At 43.3% G+C, this 20,128-nt stretch overlaps 1 protein-coding gene across 2 annotated transcripts in view; it reads right to left on the bottom strand.

Moving 5' to 3' along the window:
* LOC106575215 (glutaminase kidney isoform, mitochondrial) overlaps positions 1–20,128 on the bottom strand; it is a 24,094-nt gene extending 3,966 nt beyond the window's left edge. Inside the window, exons 1-16 of one of the 2 annotated variants that reach the window (XM_014151575.3) lie at positions 19,645–20,128; positions 14,957–15,047; positions 14,372–14,490; positions 12,739–12,868; positions 12,529–12,608; positions 12,054–12,217; positions 10,547–10,605; positions 6,992–7,024; positions 6,821–6,879; positions 6,235–6,301; positions 6,050–6,100; positions 3,676–3,852; positions 3,221–3,352; positions 3,014–3,106; positions 2,723–2,784; positions 2,347–2,487 (exon numbers count right to left, since the gene is read on the bottom strand). In XM_014151575.3, the coding sequence (XP_014007050.1) occupies positions 2,347–2,487; positions 2,723–2,784; positions 3,014–3,106; positions 3,221–3,352; positions 3,676–3,852; positions 6,050–6,100; positions 6,235–6,301; positions 6,821–6,879; positions 6,992–7,024; positions 10,547–10,605; positions 12,054–12,217; positions 12,529–12,608; positions 12,739–12,868; positions 14,372–14,490; positions 14,957–15,047; positions 19,645–19,967 (1,781 nt within the window). In that variant the 5' untranslated portion in view covers positions 19,968–20,128. Of the gene's footprint in view, positions 1–2,346; positions 2,488–2,722; positions 2,785–3,013; positions 3,107–3,220; positions 3,353–3,675; positions 3,853–6,049; positions 6,101–6,234; positions 6,302–6,820; positions 6,880–6,991; positions 7,025–10,546; positions 10,606–12,053; positions 12,218–12,528; positions 12,609–12,738; positions 12,869–14,371; positions 14,491–14,956; positions 15,054–19,644 lie in introns of both variants that reach the window. The other variant, XM_014151574.3, reaches the window with a different exon arrangement.

Here is a 20,128-nt window from a genome sequence, read left to right as displayed (position 1 = left end):
TCAAATTATGTCAATTAGCCTATCAGAAGCTTCTAAAGCCATGACATAATTTTCTGGAATTTTCCAAGCTGTTTAAAGGCACAGTCAACTTAGTGTATGTAAACTTCTGACCCACTGGAATTTTGATACAGTGAAATAATCTGTCTGTAAACAATTGTTGAAAAAATTACTTGTGTCATGCACAAAGTATATATCCTAACCGACTTGCCAAAACTATAGTTTGTTAACAAGAAATTTGTGGAGTGGTTGAAAAACAAGTTTTAATGACTCCAACCTAAGTGTATTTAAACTTCCGACTTCAACTGTAGGTCAAGCTCATCACCATGCACTTTTACCACCCTGTGAAGTTCAACAGAACTTATTTCATCTGTAGCCTAATAAACTGCATGCTTTCCCAAGTTGTGTGGCCCTCCCACCACAACATATCATTGTGTGACTCCAAGTTTACTTTGATACAGTGAGGGGGAAAAAAGTATTTGATCCCCTGATGATTTTGTACGTTTGCCCACTGACAAAGAAATGATCAGTCTAGAATTTTAAAGGTAGGTTTATTTGAACAGTGGGAGACAGAATAACAACAAAAAAATCCAGAAAAACGCATGTCAAAAATGTTATAAATTGATTTGCATTTTAATGAGGGAAATAAGTATTTGACCCCTCTGCAAAACATGACTTAGTACTTGGTGGCAAAACCCTTGTTGGCAATCACAGAGGTCAGACGTTTGTTGTAGTTGGCCACCAGGTTTGTACACATCTCAGGAGGGATTTTGTCCCAATCCTCTTTGCAGATCTTCTCCAAGTCATGAAGGTTTCGAGGCTGACGTTTGGCAACTCGAACCTTCAGCTCCCTCCACAGATTTTCTATGGGATTAAGGTCTGGCGACTGGCTAGGCCACTCCAGGACCTTAATGTGCTTCTTCTTGAGCCACTCCTTTGTTGCTTTGGCCGTGTGTTTTGGGTCATTGTCATGCTGGAATACCCATCCACGACCCATTTTCAATGCCCTGGCTGAGGGAAGGAGGATTTCACCCAAGTTTAACGGTACATGGCCCCCTCCATCATTCCTTTGATGCGGTGAAGTTGTCCTGTCCCCTTAGCAGAAAAACACCCCCAAAGCATAATGTTTCCACCTCCATGTTTGATGGTGGGGATGGTGTTCTTGGGGTCATAGGCAGCATTCCTCCTCCTCCAAACATGTCGAGTTGATGCCAAAGAGCTCCATTTTGGTCTCATCTGACCACAACACTTTCACCCAGTTGTCCTCTGAATCATTCAGATGTTCATTGGCAAACTTCAGACGGGCATGTATATGTGCTTTCTTGAGCAGGGGGACCTTGCGGGTGCTGCAGGATTTCAGTCCTTCACGGCGTAGTGTGTTACCAATTGTTTTCTTGGTGACTATGGTTCCAGCTGCCTTGAGATCATTGACAAGATCCTCCCGTGTAGTTCTGGGCTGATTCCTCACCGTTCTCATGATCATTGCAACTCCACGAGGTGAGATCTTGCATGGAGCCCCAGGCCGAGGGAGATTGACAGTTCTTTTGTGTTTCTTCCATTTGCAAATAATCGCACCAACTGTTGTCACCTTCTCACCAAGCTGCTTGGCGATGGTCTTGTAGCCCATAACAGCCTTGTGTAGGTCTACAATCTTGTCCCTGACATCCTTGGAGAGCTCTTTGATCTTGGCCATGGTGGAGAGTTTGGAATCTGATTGATTGATTGCTTCTGTGGACAGGTGTCTTTTATACAGGTAACAAACTGAGATTAGGAGCACTCCCTTTAAGTGTGCTCCTAATCTCAGCTCGTTACCTGTATAAAAGACATCTGGGAGCCAGAAATCCTTCTGATTGAGAGGGGGTCAAATACTTATGTCCCTCATTAAAATGCAAATCAATTTATAACATTTTTTGACATGCGTTTTTCTGGATTTTTTTGTTGTTGTTATTCTGTCTCTCCACTGTTCAAATAAACCTACCATTAAAATTATAGACTGATCATTTCTTTGTCAGTGGGCACACATACAAAATCAGCAGGGGATCAAATAATTTTTCCCCTCACTGTATGATGGTTATTATATCAATATTTGCGCATAAAAGCGTTTCCACAACCATTTCTTGCATAATACATTGTATAGACAAAAATATCCCATCATGTTTAGCGTATTTGGTTTGTCGAAATTTGGAAAGTTTACTGACAAATTTGCTGTTTTCATTCGGCCTGTCGTGACATTTCTTATCCAACATGTACTTTACTCTCATAAAAAAGTGGGATGGAAAACTGGTTACAGACAGACACTGGGTGAACATATGTCTTCTTGTCCATTGGAGACATCGGATCTTAGCTCACCTGTCTTTGGGAACAGGGTTGACCCTGCATGCCTCCAACAGGAACTTGACCACCTCCACATGTCCTTCTGCTGCTGCCACATGGAGGGCTGTCCTGGAGTCATAGTCCCTCTGCTCCATGTCCATGGAAGACAGAGCAAACCTGGACACATTCCACAGAAGGACAGTGATGAGTACTGTACAACAGCCAAAATAGCACACACCATCCATCTCTAGTTCCCATGTAGACACACAGGGCAACCTTACAAGGTCTCTGTCTGACACGGCGACAGATTTGGAATTTACTCTCAAAAGATGTCAAAACATGACATATTTCCTTTCATAGCTTATTTTAAAGGCCTTATTGGCCAACATGGAGATAATGCAGTGCTGTGTACCTCCTCAGTGCAGACACATCGCCAGTGTACGCAGCAAAGAGAAGATTGATGACCGACTTCACCTGAAAGACAACAGAGAGGCGGTTTGCATCCGTTTGCATGTCAACCCCTTTCCTTTAGCACTATCAGTATCTTCCAGTGGATGGCACTGTTGCTTTAAAAAACACTCAGTCCAACGACAGCCTTTTCATGGGAACACGTCTACTACATGTACATGAAGGCACCTTGGTGAACGTAGGGAAGTAGAAAAAGAGAGAAGGAGCGAAAGGCTCCCGGTTAAACTCGACTCACCCTCTGGTCTCCGCCCTCCCTGCGAGGATCCAGCTTCTTGACAAAGTGCTTCAGGTTGTCGTAGTTGTGGAAGTTGCAAAGGGAAACCAGATCCTGGAACACAGCAATCACTGTCAGGCTTTCTGCTGGTTTTCTAATCATCGATCAATCAATCAATTAGAACACTGACAGAGAGACAACCGAGTGAAAACTGTCAGTATCTCGTACCGTGCAGAACTGGATTCCTCGTACACTGTTACCCAGCTTGTCCAGTGGCGGGGACCAACACATGATTCCCATGACGTTGGGCACCACCAGCAGGATGCCCCCTGCCACGCCTGACTTAGCCGGAAGCCCAACCTGCCAGACAGCATAGAGGAAGAGGTTAACAGGGAGTGCAGACAACAGTGTCAAAACATAGCAGCATAAATGAACAGCAGTGGATGGACAAACATCATGGAGTGGAAGATCTACTGCAGTGTAACGTGTAATGCTTAAATGGTTGTAGATTGGAGACACAGTGGGAACAACGACAAAGAACAGCAGGCCTAACAGACCGTAGGAAACAACGCAAAACTAGAGGAGGGGACTATGAAAATTAGGGGACTAGAAATTGTCTGTTGTACATGATCCCTGTCAAATCAACAAATACAAGTATTGAGGGACGGAACTTGGAGACTCACGTGGAAAGCGAACTGTCCCGAGAAGTCGTACATGCCGCAGGAGTGCATGAGGCTCAGGGTGTTCCGTACCGCCTCCGGGCCCAGCACGCGCTCGCCTGTGATTGGACAGAAGCCGCCGTTGGCCAGGGTGGCCGCCATGACGCTGGCGCTTTCACAGGTCACCTCGATGGAGCACAGCTAGAGTAGAATAGAAAACGTTTAATATACCATAGGGAATAACAGCTAACGGAGAGAGAAAAAACACAAACACGATGTTTCTCCACTAAGCCCATTGAAATGATACAGCTCCAAAGTTGAACCGTGTTCAGAAACAAATACTCACTCGATGCCCACACCAATTCACCATGTATACATACTGTCATCACAGCCAGTGTGTCTATGGATTTGGATGACTCAACAATATACACGTCAGCTACTAAAGTGAGTGAAATCACTGCAACACTGCAGTTTCAGAATGGGTGGCAAGGAATAAGCTAGTCCCTAAATATTTAAAAAACTAAAAGCATTGTATTTGGGACAAATCATTCACTAAACCCTAAACCTCAACTAAATCTTGTAATGAATAATGTGGAAATTGAGCAGGTTGAGGTGACTAAACTGCTTGGAGTAACCCTGGATTGTAAACTGTCATGGTCAAAACACGTTGCTACAACAGCAGCTAAATTGGGAGAAGTCTGTCCATAATGAAGCGCTGCTCTGCCTTCTTAACAACACTATCAACAAGGCAGGTCCTACAGGCCCTAGTTTTGTTGCACCTAGACTACTGTTCAGTAGTGTGGTCAGGTGCCACGTGGGATTTAAGAAAATTACAATTGGCTCAGAACAGGGCAGCACGGCTGGCCTTTTAAATGTGCACAGAGGGGTAACAGCAATAATATGCATGTACATCTCTCATGGCTCAAAGTGGTGGAGAGATTGACTTCATCATTACTTGTTTTTGTAAGAAGTGTTGACAAGATGGTGTCTGTTTAAAATACTAGCCCACAGCTCGGACTCCCATGCATAGCCCACAAGACATGCCACCAGAAGTCTCTTCACAATCCCCAAGTCTAGAACAGACTATGGGAGGCGCACAGTACTACATAGAGACATGACTACATGGAACCCTATTCCACATCAGGTAACTTAGCAAGCAACACCTTATGGAACAGCAGGGACTGTGAAGAGACGCGCACGCACACACTATGCAATGATATGGGCAGCGACCATGTAACGCTTTTATAACATACAGAAGTGCACTGGTTAACAAGGGGCAAAGTATTGACACGTTTTTTTTTAATTGAGAGATGAGCTTAAAGTTTTCTGACCATAATTTTCACTTGTCTGACCACTTGCATGATGACGAGTTTCTCACACGACTGGCCTATCTGGGTGATGTGTTTTCTCACCTGAATGATCTGAATCTAGGATTACAGGGACTCTCTGCAACTATATTCAATGTGCGGGACAAAATTGAGGCTATGGTTAAGAAGTTGGAGCTCTTCTCTGTCTGCATTAACATGGACAACACACAGGTCTTTCCATCATTGTATGATTTTTTTGTGTGCAAATGAACTCAAGCTTACAGATAATGTCAAACGTGATATAGCGAAGCACCTGAGTGAGTTGGGTGCGCAATTACACAGGTACTTTCCTGAAACGGATGACCCTGCCTCCAGTCCACGTACCGATATCTGAACAAGAGAGCCTCATTGAAATTGCAAGAAGCGGTTCTGTGAAAATTGAATTTATTCAGAAGCCACCGCCAGATTTCTGGATTGGGCTGCGCTCAGAGTATCCTGCCTTGGCAAATCGCGCTGTTAAGACACTGATGTCCTTTGCAACCACGTACTTATGTGAGAGTGGATTCTCGGCCCTCACTAGCATGACAACTAAATACAGGCACAGACTGTGTGTGGAAAATAATTGAAGACTGAGACTCTCTCCAATACAACGCAACATTGCAGAGTTGTGCATCCTTTCAAGCACACCCTTCTCATTAACCTGTGGTGAGTTATTCACCATTTTCAATGAACAAATAAGGTTTTATATGTAAGTTGGTTAAATAAAAGAGCAACATTATTGATTATTATTATATTATTATTTGTGCCCTGGACCTATAAGAGCTCTTTGCCACTTCCCACGAGCAGGGTTGTGACAAAAACTCACACTCATTCTTATGTTTAATAAATGTATCGTATAGTGTGTGTGTGGCAGGCTTACAAGGATGGCAAAAAAACAACATTTGAGAGTGCGCTGACCATGGTGCTATAGGGGTTACGCAGCTGGAGGTTGAATGTTTGAAGGGGTACGGGACTATAGAAAGTTTGGGAACCACTGCCTTAATGTGTTTGGACCCCAGGAGGAGTAGCTGCTGCCAAATACAAATACTCACCTGGAAGTAAAGGTCTAAAATGGAGGTCATGTCTGTCCCCTCTGGAAAGCACTAGAAAGAAACAACAGTGGTTTGATTTGACAGTCAGACAATGCCTTGTAAATGCCTAATTAAAAATGTCTTAAGTGATCTAGAAAAGGTACACTTGATTGATGTAAAATGTGCTTGTTTCAGCTGTCACCAACCTTCTTCTCCTTAAGGTAGTAGCCGATCGCAAAGTTACGATCTCCAGACTCCCTCTCTGACTGGAATCTGGGTGCAGAGAGAGCAGGCACATTCTGAGTTCGGAGTCCTGTTTCAACTAAGTCAAATTCCAATTCGGTTCCAATTCTACTACCAAAACCAGTAAAGCTTTTTGTGTTGTAGACATAGCAACAGGAAGTGGGTTAGGGGTGGGGGCGGTGCAAAAAAATAACGGCTATATCGGTCTGCTAATACAGGACTAGTAAAGGCCCAGTGCACTTTTGTGAACTGTATAATATTTCTTACATCTATTTTTACATTCCGATTTTTTTTTTTAGGCTCCGCACCCCTACTTCCCGCGGCTATGGTTTTTGATGTTGTTGAGATCGAGATTTCTCTCTACGGTTGTTGTTTTTGTGGTGTTATTCTAAAGCAGAATAAAGTACTGATTTGAAACTGATTATCATACTAAAAATGCTAGTGATGAAAACAACACTGATGAATACTAAGGCATGGCAACTGGCCAATGGTGGTGAGCCAAGGTGCTGAACCAAACCACAACCTCGGTTCTTCCTCTTGAGAACTCACGTGGCATTGCTGAAACCCACATACTCGTTTCCTGCCAGCTTGTTCATGAAGTTCATGACCTGCAATACAACGTTCAAAAGGTCACAAAGTACACCCATCATTACAAAGATCATCTCAAACAGTCAGCGCAGCGTAGGGCTAAACATTAAAGAACTGGGTAGCGTTACTTACATAATCAAATTTCTCAGCGTTGCTTGCCCCTTGCTAAAAGAGAAACAGAAGATCACATAAGTATGAATGACTACATACTGTATATCAAATTAGATATACAGTAAATTGTATATTGCCTAGCTAGTGTGAATACCTTATGACAAATTCAAATTATTCCTAGATCAAATTACCAATATCATTACAAAATCTAGCAATAATCATTATAAAAAAAAGTATGTACCCTAAAGAAACAAGTTTAGTCCTAATATTACAAATATTTAGGATTACTGGGCAACTAGTTAGTTGGAGATGAAATGAATCACTAATCAAAGAGTCAAGGGTTTTCAAATGAGAAAATAATCTACCAAAAGACAATGAGCAAAACAATGTGTAGGCCATTCTACCAGACCGTTATGGGGATAAAACGCACCACAGGGAAATGCAATTCTGCATAGACAGGTATATGTGAACTTAATCTGTAGTAGTGTAAGTAGCCTTTGTACTGTAGGGGTCTGAGTGTCTGTTGAAAGTTAGTGATGTGACTTATGCTAGTGTGTGGCTAATCCTGTGTGTTGTAGAAGGTTATGGATCTATATGTGCAGATTCATTAGCGATGTCCTCGCTTAATATTGTAGAACACACTGACTTCTGGGATATGTAGTGTGAGCTGAGGAGAGGAGGTACTACAGAAACGAAACGTTACATTTAACTCTAATAATACAAATAGTGCAAATAAACCAGTTAAATACATTCAAAAAAATAAAACACAAATAATCAATAATCTAAAAACAATGGTATGTTTGTACTATCATGATTTTGAAAAACTTTTTTTTTTTTTGCGTTTCTGTTTATTTTATTTTGTAAACCGTTTGTAAAATCCAGGTGACAAATAGCAACTACCACAACTGTAGCTTACTATAACAAATCCAGATGTTGTTCAATGGGGAGAATAATTTAAGTAAAGAAATTACCAACGTCATTGACCTGTGGCAGTGGTCATAATTTCCCACAGATCTTAATGCTGTAAGATATGCAACAACAAATAAACCACAAACGAGGCTTCAAAAACACATTACAACGTTCCCATAGTTTAGTCCCCGATTTACCATACAGGAACCACATTTTGAGAGACAGATCTGGTCTATATTACTGAATACATTAGATTAGAATTAGAATGTGGGGGCATCCAATCAGTGGATTGATTATTGTGCCGACCATTAGCAACCTTTACAGTGATTGGTTTAAGGTTATAATGAAGATTTAAGCTGAAAGATACCACATCATTACCCTGTCAAGTCAAATGACTGCCATCCAAATAACCAAATTACTGATAGGCTACAGATGAAGGATCTTCATTTGATCTCTCGCTGCAGGAAAGATGCAAACTTGTAGTGTATTAAAAGTTTAAAAAGGCTTCTAAAGTTTATAATTTCCACTTTAAAATGTCAAGACATATTTTCCGTTACGGCAAATCAAATCAACCCCTACAAAAAATCTCCATTAATTATTATTCACATAATAATTCACATTTCCTATTGCTGCGGGATTATTTTCTTGCTGTAGCAAACTGGCTCAAATGAAGATCCTACATCTGTATATCACTAGGTGTAATATTTTGTGTACTGTACTATGTACCATATTGAGTACATAGTGTACAGTATGATACAAGTACCAATAAAATAAGTTGTTAACATGAATTACTATAGAGTTGTTATTCCTTATAGGTATTATTCCTAAAAACTCTTAGACAGGATAATCATACGGCACCTTTCCATCAGAGTTCAACCCCAAATCAAACCAGACAGGAAAACTCAAGGCTTCATTCAGTAACTTGGCTTGGTTGTGGTTGAGATTGATGAGTAGCCAGGCCTCATCTATCCTAGTCCATATGCCATGTTACGTTGAAATATGGATTAAAGTGCTAGTCTTGTTTTGAAGGTGATAATGTAGTGCCTACACTGTCTTCATCTAAGACAGACAGTTATAGATATGGGCTTTGGATACATACAGTAAGAGAAAAGGTATCTGCAGTAGGTTGCAGCCAGTAATTATTGGAGATGAAACTTAATTTCTGCAGAGAAAGAAGTATTATATCTCTGAATACATTGAAGGTGAAGTCATTTGGACAGAGTTTGTATCATTAGCTTAGTTTACGGTGTGCGATTGTTGAAAGTTTAGTATGAAACAAGCGTAGTTCCTCATGTCGATATGATAAATGGGCTGGTGGTGGGTTATGTAGTAACAACACTACAGAAGACTTATGCACGCAACATACATGTATGTGTCCCCTCTTTGTTCTTGTCTTCAGCGAGGCACCTACAATGCATTGGAGGTGAATGTGTTTTACCCTACAATATCTCATAATAAACACACAAGAGAATTCATCACAGTTTCAGCAGCAGAGGGTGCACTGCTCCCATACAGTAAGCAATTTTTTTTTTGTTTCTTTACCCCTTTTTCTCCCCAATTTCATGGTATCCAATTGGTAGTTACAGTCTTGTCTCATCACTGCAACTCCCTTATGGACTCGGGAGAGGCGAAGGTCGAGAGCCGTGCGTCCTCCGAAACACAACCCAACCAAGCCGCACTGCTTCTTGACACAATGCCCACTTAACCCGGAAGCCAGCCGCACAAATGTGTCGGAGGAAACACCGTGCACCTGGTGACCATGTCAGCATAAACTGCACCCGGCCCGCCACAGGAGTCGCTAGAGCGCGATGGGACAAGGACATCCCTGCCGGCCAAACCCTCCCCTAACCCAGATGACGCCGGGCCAATTGTGCGCCGCCCCATGGGTCTCCCGGTCGCGGCCGGCTGCGACAGAGCCTGGACTCAAACCCAGAATCTCTAGTGTCACAGCTACCACTGCGATGCAGTGCCTTCGACCACTGCGCCACTCGGGAGGCCCAGTAAGCTATTTCTAACAGCATTTCCTGACTAATAGCCAATAGCAAAGATGTTCTACTCCTCTCAGCCAATAGCCAGCCAGGTTGGCTTTGCCTTTACCTGGTCAAAGACATAAGATTTAAGCAGGTGACGGATGCACAGAAACACACCCACATATTGATCTTTCATTCATATACCAAAGCAGTTTTACCCATGATTAAATGTATTTCTTTATCTATATGGCTGGGCTGGTTAGACCAATCTGAGGCCCGTTGCCTGACATGCTAGCGCTGTCTCACACAAACTCAGCCTTGTGTGTACTGCATGGGCTACGTGCATAACTGAGAGGCAGGCAGCTCACTGATGCTTTCACCAAACAAATCCCCTTTCAGCAGGATCATCTATAGTCTTAACTTGTCCATATACAGTACAGTGCAAGCTGGTCATCTGGCTAAAGGAATGAAGTCCCCCCTGTTATTTCATTCATTTAAAATGTAATTCAATACAACTTTGTCACTCCAGAGGTAACGAGGTACGTACAGAATTGACCTAATGTTTTATGTAGCCTACTATTGGTACAACTACCCACTGTACTGAACAAAGGCATGGTTCGACGGTTCTTTTTTTAACAAATGCCCCCCCCCACACCAAAAAACATACATTATTATCTGAAATTCAAATGTTATTTACCTTTAGGAGGGACGTGCACACAATAGCACCGGCGTTAACCATAGGGTTATGTGGTTTATCTGTGGAAATCAGTGTATATTACATTATAACATGTTTACAAATGCAGCGGACAGCGCATACGTTCATACACAGCAAGGTTACGGTTTCTGCACAATCACCACACATTACATAACACATTCAATGTTAGAAGCAAACATGCCCAAAGATCACGGAACTTTGAACTTGAAGTGAGGAAATGAGCAGAATAACAATCAGATGGAGAATGAATGAATGAATGAATGCTGATGGCACCATAGCTGCCTTTGTAGTCTAGCGACCATACTAGTGATGTTGAGGTACATAGCCATGAACTCACTGCTCAGTACTAGCTGTGCTGTAGGTCTGTTGTGTTACGCCACTTCCCTTCCCCTAAACCCTTTTAATCTTCTTATGCAATCACACAAAAGGGGAAAATAATAACATTCCTACCACTGCTAGCAGGTTTCCTAAACTGATTAGATAACATGGCCAACAACCAAAACCGACCTGGGACTTACTGAAACCCTGTACTAAACCCGAGTCACAATCTACAGAGCTCAGACAGCATCCTTTACCAACCAACACAGCAATCAGAGCAATGCCTTGATTTGAAACAGATCAGGCTTGATTTGAGAGAGCATGACAACTGCTGCTCTCCATATAGCTTCTGTATGTGCTTTATACTTGGAAGCTGACATCCACAGAAGGTGAAGCATTGACACTGTCCATGCCAGCACAGTTGTTATTGCATTTGTTTTTCGTTGATGAAACGGAGGAGAGGATCATCCAGCGTCGTGGTAAAAAGACAAAAATCACATTGCGTACGATGTCAGAGGGAATAAAACAGTGTTCGTTGTTTGAAGTAACTTCTTTGTAGTTGTAATATAGCAAACGGACGTGGCAGTTCCACCAAGTATGGATTCCAGCTTTAAACTAGGATCTTATCAAAGACGCGATACATGAGGACGGTGTTGTTCTCCAGGTCTATGTAGACTATTGCAGATTGAGTAGAGCGTATGGGCATTGAGAGCCGATGTACTGATTCTATCCGGCTGCGCCAACACCTCTCATTAAGATGACATAACACTACCATGGCAACAGACTGCACCACAGGCTGGATCACCTTGCATTGAATCACATGACAACCCACCCAGAGGGACTACTTTCACTCTATTAATCAACCCGGACAACTGCCTTGTCCAATGTATGTATACAAGATATAAATTATTCTATAAAAGGACAATAGCTTTTCACAGGGTATGCTAGGTTTGAAGTACAATAGGACCACCTCAGCAGCACTGCGTTGTGACGAACACCTCTCTTGTCAGTTCTGCGAGTGAAATGACCAGTCACACAGCGAGCGGGTGGAGCTCCAGACAGACTGGTGCTGCCTGCGGCCATAGAATTACAGAATCTCATTCTGAAGCTCTGTAGGTTTTATGACACCGGCCACTCTAGTATTTTATATCTCTATACGTGCGACCCTCACCTTCCTCGTTGAGGAATAGTTTGTTGAAGCGCAGGCCGCTGGGCTCTTTGCCGATGAAACGGTGCACATACTCTGTCCCGTGGTCGTGCACGGCGATGGCATACTTCAGCGGCTTTACACACGACTGCAGGCAGAACGGGACTTTGGTGTCACCCGCTGTGTGTCTAAAGAAGGGATAGAGAGAGAGAGAAGGGGATGGAGGAGAGAGAGAGAGGAGGGGATGAGTGGGGAGAGAACCAGGAGATAAAGGCAATAAGCAAAGGCAAATTTGAACAATATGAATGATTGTCTCATTATGCAGGGTAACTAATTATCTACTTTACAGTGTGTGACATTGTCATTGACATTGTCACAATGCTGCTGTGCACAGTTTGACAAGAACACTATACTGTACGTCAGTACAGTTAACTGTAGAAATACAAATGTAGGCTACTACATGTTTACTGCATGTTAAACACGATTACAGCTACTGTACCTTTGTCCATCCACAGTGCATATGGACACCGCCCAGAGATCCGGGCTGAACCTTGCCAGCTGGGGAATGTAGTCAGCCACCTACACAACGAAACAAAACAGAAGACAACATATCAACACTTACCATTCCCCATGGGCATTTAATCAGGAAAGGATCATCGCCACCATCACCATGCCGTCTCACTGACCCCGGGGCCTCTCCCTCACCCACCTGTCCCCCTCCCAGGTTTTTGGCATTCTCATAGAGCGCGTCGATTTCGGAGGCGAAGGACACAAAGTCGGGGATAACAAACTTCTTCCTGAAGGCCTGGGTGAGCAGCACGATGTTGCTCTGGACACACCTGGGAGAGAAAAGGTGACAGTGGTCTTTATGTAAGGTACCAGAGTCTCCTTATGACTAGTGTAACACATGGAGTCCTGTGTGCTTCAGTTGGTAGAGCAATGCCAGGGTCATGGGTTCAATACCCGCTGGGGCCCACCCATAAGAAACAATATGCATGCAAGTCGCTTTGGATCAAAGCGTCTGCTAAATGGAATATATTACTACATTGTTATTGTACACATGATACAGGGAATAGATAACTGAGGAATTAGCTCATAGATTTGTATCAGATGTTATATGAAATCAGATATCTATTTACCCTGTCCTATCCCTGCTACTGTCTGAAATCAGATATCTATTTACCCTGTCCTATCCCTGCTACTGTATGAAATCAGCTATCTATTTACCCTGTCCTATCCCTGCTACTGTCTGAAATCAGCTATCTATTTACCCTGTCCTATCCCTGCTACTGTATGAAATCAGCTATCTATTTACCCTGTCCTATCCCTGCCACTGTATGAAATCGGCTATCTATTTACCCTGTTCTATCCCTGCTACTGTCTGAAATCAGCTATCTATTTACCCTGTCCTATCCCTGCTACTGTATGAAATCAGCTTTCTATTTACCCTGTCCTATCCCTGCTACTGTATGAAATCAGCTATCTATTTACCCTGTCCTATCCCTGCTACTGTATGAAATCAGCTATCTATTTACCCTGTCCTATCCCTGCTACTGTATGAAATCAGCTATCTATTTACCCTGTCCTATCCCTGCTACTGTATGAAATCAGCTATCTATTTACCCTGTCCTATCCCTGCTACTGTATGAAATCAGCTATCTATTTACCCTGTCCTATCCCTGCTACTGTATGCGCCCACTGGTGTGTTTACTGTATAGGCTTCTCTTGCCTATAAATAGTTGCCTCCCAGATGGCTTCCAGTTAAAGCTAGTGTAGCTCCTCCTAGCATGTTTGTGTAGCTCCTAGTGTGTTGTCTTATGATCTGTATCGTGCAGGGTGGCTTGCCACCAGAGTGGTTTCTCGAGCGGTCACTGGGCTATGTGTTCTATGTCACATGGCATGTCCTAGGGTTGCAAACAGGAACAATCTTTTTAAAGCAAATCAGCTGATCTGGAAAGGATAGTTCTTGTGATCGTAGAGATGAGTCTCTTGACAAAAGCGGCATTTACTATTTTTGTAAAAAGGGTATGTTCAAATGAACGCGATTGATATGACCTTGACAATCTGAAAGGACTAGACTATAACGTGCTTCCTTATAAAAGCCTGAAATATTATTAATAATTAATGACTTGAAATGCATTGAGCAAATACTTCTAAGGAACCTGAATAAGTTATGGCCTACATGAACTGTGTTCAAATAAAGGAGGCACAAAAATGACTAAATGATGACCGGTGCTTGACATATCAAATGACCACTAAAGCCTTCTATTCTAGGTCCAGTGTCTAGAGTGTTGTGGAACTAGAACTAACTTGTTATAGAACCCAGCTCTAGACTGTCTTACTTCTTGAAGAGGTGTCGGTCCAGGTTTCCATCTGACGTGGTCTTCATGATGACTTTCAGGTTCTCCATACATTCCTTCAGCCGGGGGTCTCCGGTCCGGAGCCCTGTGGCTTTCAGCGCCTGCAGAAAGCATGGCTCGTGTCAGGGGGCTGACGAGTATTGTGTTTATTACATGTTTACGACAGGTTTATTATGTTTGTCATAATTATAACAGGGTTATAACTTGGCAGTCGAATGGTATATTACGATATATTTCTTGAGGGATCGAATGTAAATATCAAGACTAATAAGGCCTATTGAATAAACTGCTCTTCCATGCCAGATAGAGGGAGATCAACATTTCACCATAGAATTAGAATTCATTCTACTCTAACGAGAATCTAATTCTATAAATGTCACCCCAAGCAAGGGGCCATACATGAGTGAGCTATTGCTTCCTGGTACAGCCAGAGTAGTAACAAGCCTTATATTCAGATATACAGTATTAGGCTGTGGCAGTAATCATGACACAGCAGGCACCATTGCTATACTACCATCCAGCTGGCCAACCATGTGGCTGCCTGGTTGGCTCTTGCCTGACACTCACTGTGGTGAATTTGTGAGCCGGGATTTTTTCAGCGCCCCCGGCAATGGTGTAGAAGAGCAAATCCTCCAGACTGGGCAGGATGCCTGCCTTCCTTCTCCTGACACACACACACACACACACACACACACACGCACACACGCACACACACGACACACACACACACACACACACACACACAGACACACAGACAGACAGACAGACAGACAGACAGACAGACAGACAGACAGACAGACAGACAGACAGACACACACACAGTAAGGAACGGCCAGGGTTCTCTAAAGGCAATGGGGAACAGCAGCAGGGGGCCAGGATTAACTAGCTATAATACTGTAGAGGAGAGGTGGTGAGTATTTCACATGTTACAGCCCCAGCTTTTAAGGAAACGGTTTGAACACCGCTTCCAAAACACCAGTCAGATAGTTCAAGGAGTGTTTGGATAATTTTTATAGAGAATATCTCGTTGGCATGGCTCTTCAATCATAAATAAGGTAGACTTTGTTGGTTTTATGTCAATTTAAACACATGCATATCAGTTACAAATTATAGTGTCAAGTTTTAGCTAATGCTCGGGGGCTTGAAATGAGTCATTAGCCTATTTACAGTCTGGTATTATGCATAGCAGCTCCAAATCCGTTCCACTCACTCTGAGAGAGGAGAGTTAGTACAGTATGTTAGAGGTAGATAGATGGGAGGAATACTGTAGTTAGGCCTAAACGAGGAGTATGTATTACTATCATGATTCACCATACACCAAATAGGATCTCTGAGGGAGGAGGGTGGGAGCTCAGGCTAAGTCAGTCCCGCAATTCATCATGGGACAGACAGGCAATAGAGCTACTGTAACCCAGCTCCGTAGCCTGCCCTAGCGATTAAGAAGACGTCACAACGTTTAAAAACTGATTGAAGAGGTAGAGGGTCAAATCCCCTCATCAGCTACCCAGGAATGACTCAGACTCCGGACGTTTGTTGTTGTTTAATAGGATCTCTTTCAGTTTGGAGATTGTTTAAGCCACATTCGTTTGTTTTGAGTCCTATTCTTGAATGATTATGATCCTTTATCATTTCCATGTCAAATGTTTAGATAAGGCCTATTTGATTGTGATCATTGGTCCATTTCTGGAGTCATTTCTGGATTGCTGATGCCCGCCGGCAGAGGAACACGAGAACAAACAGTCGGTGGGACTGCTGGGGAAGTCTGGCGCAGTCGCTGGTTGAGGCTGAGGACATTTCGAGGTAGAGAATTGAAGAGAGAGCACTCAGCAGCCGCAAGGCTTAGCCTGGAAACACTACAGTACATCTACACGAGAACGAATGTATAAATTGAGACATATACTTACACACCAAGGCAAAGCAAGCGGATCAAACGAAAAAAGGAGAGAAAATATGCAGAGTGGCATTAGAACAAACTCAGTGACATAGTGCATCATCATCATCATCATCATCATCAAGCAGATAGGCTTACTGATAAGACACACACATTCATGGATTAACAAACACGTTCAATATTTAGGACGCATCCAACACTGCACAACAACAGTGAAAACCATGGCATGGCAGAACCTGAAGAAAAATCATTATTCTCTTCCAGCAAAGCACACTGTAAAACAAAACAGCACCCTCTCTGCTTTATGTCTCCAAGCCCTTGCCCTCACCCCAGGATAATAGGAAGTCCAAACAGACAGGCTATTAGCAGGTGTGAAGCATCTGGACTGGTGCTGATGCTCCGTTAAATAATTCTCACCCAGCCTTAGCTGGCCTCCCTCCCTCCCTCCCCTCTCTTCCCCTTCCACTGCCTCGACCTGTATCTCCCTGCAGCTTTCTGAGGTCAACTGTGTGCAGCATGTAGCGTGTGCCTCATCAGAAGGCTTGCACGGATCCCGCCACATAGCCTAGCCCTCGGCCTCCAACAGCACACTGCCTGCCCCACTTATGGGTCTCTCCTGCAAAGAGAGCTTGGTATCCCTGGCCATAGTTTCTGGAGACCAGAGGCTATGACTTGGTGTCACTGATCCTCATTAATACTTGGGAAATCTGCCAAGCCTAGCCTACAGTCCGTGTGTTATATCTACTGTGCTATTTATACACTGGGGCACTGGAGTTCAATTGAGTTCAATAAGCAAGAACAAGGCAGCGTGACTCCCTCAACTGTGACCAAATGAAATTAACAACCTATGCAAAATAGAATTCTTTAATTAAATGTGTGACAGTAATAACATGGTCATAGGCCTAAACGCTTGCAACTTCAAGGCGGAGCTCTGATGAATACGTTTGCGCCCGACACAAACATGAACCGACTTGATGGAGTCATTTTGGCTGCCATTTGTATTCGACCCAATTCATCAGCCTGGTTTCACTACCTCCAAGACGTCACTGGTAAATTGGTCCGAAGTGCATTGATCATCGTCTGTTGGCAGGAGGGAACCACAAAAATCAATCTGAGTCAGGGCAGAGTCTGAAGGACTCAATCTCTATTCACTCACAATATGCTGCAGCTGCACAATGCACAATGCACAGCACGCTAACACAATGCAACCCAGGGCAAAACCAGAAAAGGAAAAACCTTTAAATTGACCAGACTGTGCGTTGATAATTCTGCTCTAGGCACACCTTCCAGCAGATGACCCATTTGGACTGACTAGGCCTAATGTTTGTGTGTCTGTGACTGAACCTACCCTGACGGAGGATGTTGTTGTTGTCATTAATGTACTACAGCTGGTTTGACAACAGCTAAAGCAAATTGACTATGGATAAAACAAGAAGGGTGCCTGCTAAGCTATGGGCAATGAGGCATATCATTACCAGTAGATGCATTTGTTTTCTGTGAAAAAGCAAACTGGCTGGATGCGACAGAGAGAGCGAGCCTATTCCTGGCAGCATTAATAGCCTGGGTCGACTCAACACCTGTCTGCAGTAGAATGCATGAGCGAACTCAGGACTTCCTGGCCCCATTATCATGTGACTATTTTGTTTTTCTGTGGGAGAATGAATCAAAATGAGCCATCAAATGTTATGTATGATTAGAAACTGGGTCTAGCGAGAACTCTCTTATCTTGTTCCTGTCTGGGGCTACTGTATTACTGTTCGCTGTACCAGCTCTCCCAGGGTGAAAGAGTTATTGGTGACTATGACATCATGTTCAAATGAAAGCCACCAACAGGGGCAATAGTAGCAATGCCCACGTGTGACAGCTGCACAAGGGAATGGGCAGGATTTGGCAACAGGGAATTATGTTTTTGCAGTGAGAAAGTATGCAATAAACTGGCATTACCCCAATCAGACTAGTTGCTACGGCCTAATGATTTCACATCTAAATTGGGTGTAAGATCCCTCCATCCCACCAAGCATATTAAAGCTAGGCCTAAATGCTAGGAAACTGATCCACTGTCAAAGAGATGGTCATCAGGAAAAAAAACACTGTAGCCTATGTAAAGCCACATCCATTATAATTCCAAAACAGTAGCCCCCTAGATGACGTCCATTCCCAAATCCCCACTGACTGTCACACTAGATCCCAAAATGCAATTCTACCCATTCTGATGCAGCAAGCACCACTCTGCAGTGCCAGATCTGAGACTGTCTCCGTGGTAATTGGCTGAGAGGAGATTAGATCAAATGATCTGCTCATAATGGACATTCAATAGCCTACCCTTTACCAAGGTCCTTTTAAATAGCAAAGTGGTCCCTGCCACCACGGACAGCACTAATATTGGACGGTTGCCTTTGGCAGAGGTGGGAGGTAAATAAATAGCCTACCTTATCAGCTGGCCTAACGCGACGAGAACAAATACTCACTATCTGATAAGATACTCGTGATATGCCAACTCAAATGGAGAATTCCAATGTAGAGATGTGGCCGGAACATACAAGTTGCTGAAACACCCAATCAAATTGTTATTATCATGCAATTATTACCGTGCCATATAGCCTGCAAGAAACTATAGAATGAGAGAGGCTGTTCAGTATTCAAGTAGAATGACACTCCTAACAGAGAGAACAGACGGAGAGAGCTTTCTCGAGAGCAAACGATAAAAACACAGCTTGATGACTGACCTCTAGGTGTCATTGATGAAAAAAATGAAAATCCCTTTCTGATATAGTCTAAGGCCTGAAGGAGTGTACCTGGCTTTACAATTACTCCTGCCAGATACGAAATGTTCTATAGTCATGTTATCATAGGCCATTACTGTTATAATAATATTATAACAGTGCTGTTTCATAGACATGATCATTTCATAACATCCCAAATGCATAACCTTCTAAATGAAACGGCTAAATGAACATAGATCTAGGCCTATAAAGGGAGCTTGTGTGAAATTCACCAACGGTTCCCTGGAAGAAGCTATTCCGCTTGATGTATTTGATGAGGTGTGAGGCCTATGCATGCATCCTCCTAGCTGTATCAACACCGAAAGCAAAGACGCTGTATGAGGCCAGGACAGGTGTGCGGGACTGATGTAATATGGGTCTCTGACTCTTCAGAACCGAAACTGTCAGGACACACAGGTCAGGTTAACAACATCTCTCGACAAATGAGGACTGCATCATTTATTGAAGTTCATTTGAAATCAATCTAGCTTGCTAGACTCGGTCCATGTGATTATTCTGGATAGAACGTTAAGAGCCCCACCCCACCGGTAAATATAATTGAATAGCTTTATCAGCTGTACTGGCTAGCTAACGGTACTCACTTCTCGGCAGCTGCCTCTTTGGTGGCAGTTTCATTGCTGGTGGCGGTGTCATTTTTGGTGTCCGTTGGCGGTGGCACCGAACCGTCATCGCTCTTGGTGGAGAGGTTCCGAGTTCCGTGGGCGTTGGTAGTGTATGGCGTAGCTCTCCATCCAACCGCATGCTGGAGACACTTTACTTTGGTCACGGATCTGACATCTGTACACGCGGTGCTAAAGCAATACGCGACTGATGGTGATGTCTTTCTGGCGACACCTGTCAAAGGGCGCTTCAGGTTAGATTGAAACAACTCCTTGAGCAATACCGAAGACCGAAAATGTAACATGTCAATCCTATCAAGCTAAATAGTGGAGCTGTTTATAACTCAGCTAGCTAGATATTGAATAAATATGAAGCAATATATTCCAAACGCGTTGGGTCGAGGTCGTGAAGAACGGTTCAGTCAGTGAGTCACGATTCTCAAATGTGTTCTAGTGGACAAAACCT

The sequence above is a fragment of the Salmo salar genome, chromosome 17 (genome assembly GCF_965601325.2).
Source record: "Salmo salar chromosome 17, fSalSal1, whole genome shotgun sequence".
Taxonomy (NCBI): domain Eukaryota; kingdom Metazoa; phylum Chordata; class Actinopteri; order Salmoniformes; family Salmonidae; genus Salmo; species Salmo salar.
This window is presented reverse-complemented; position numbering and strand designations above follow the sequence as displayed.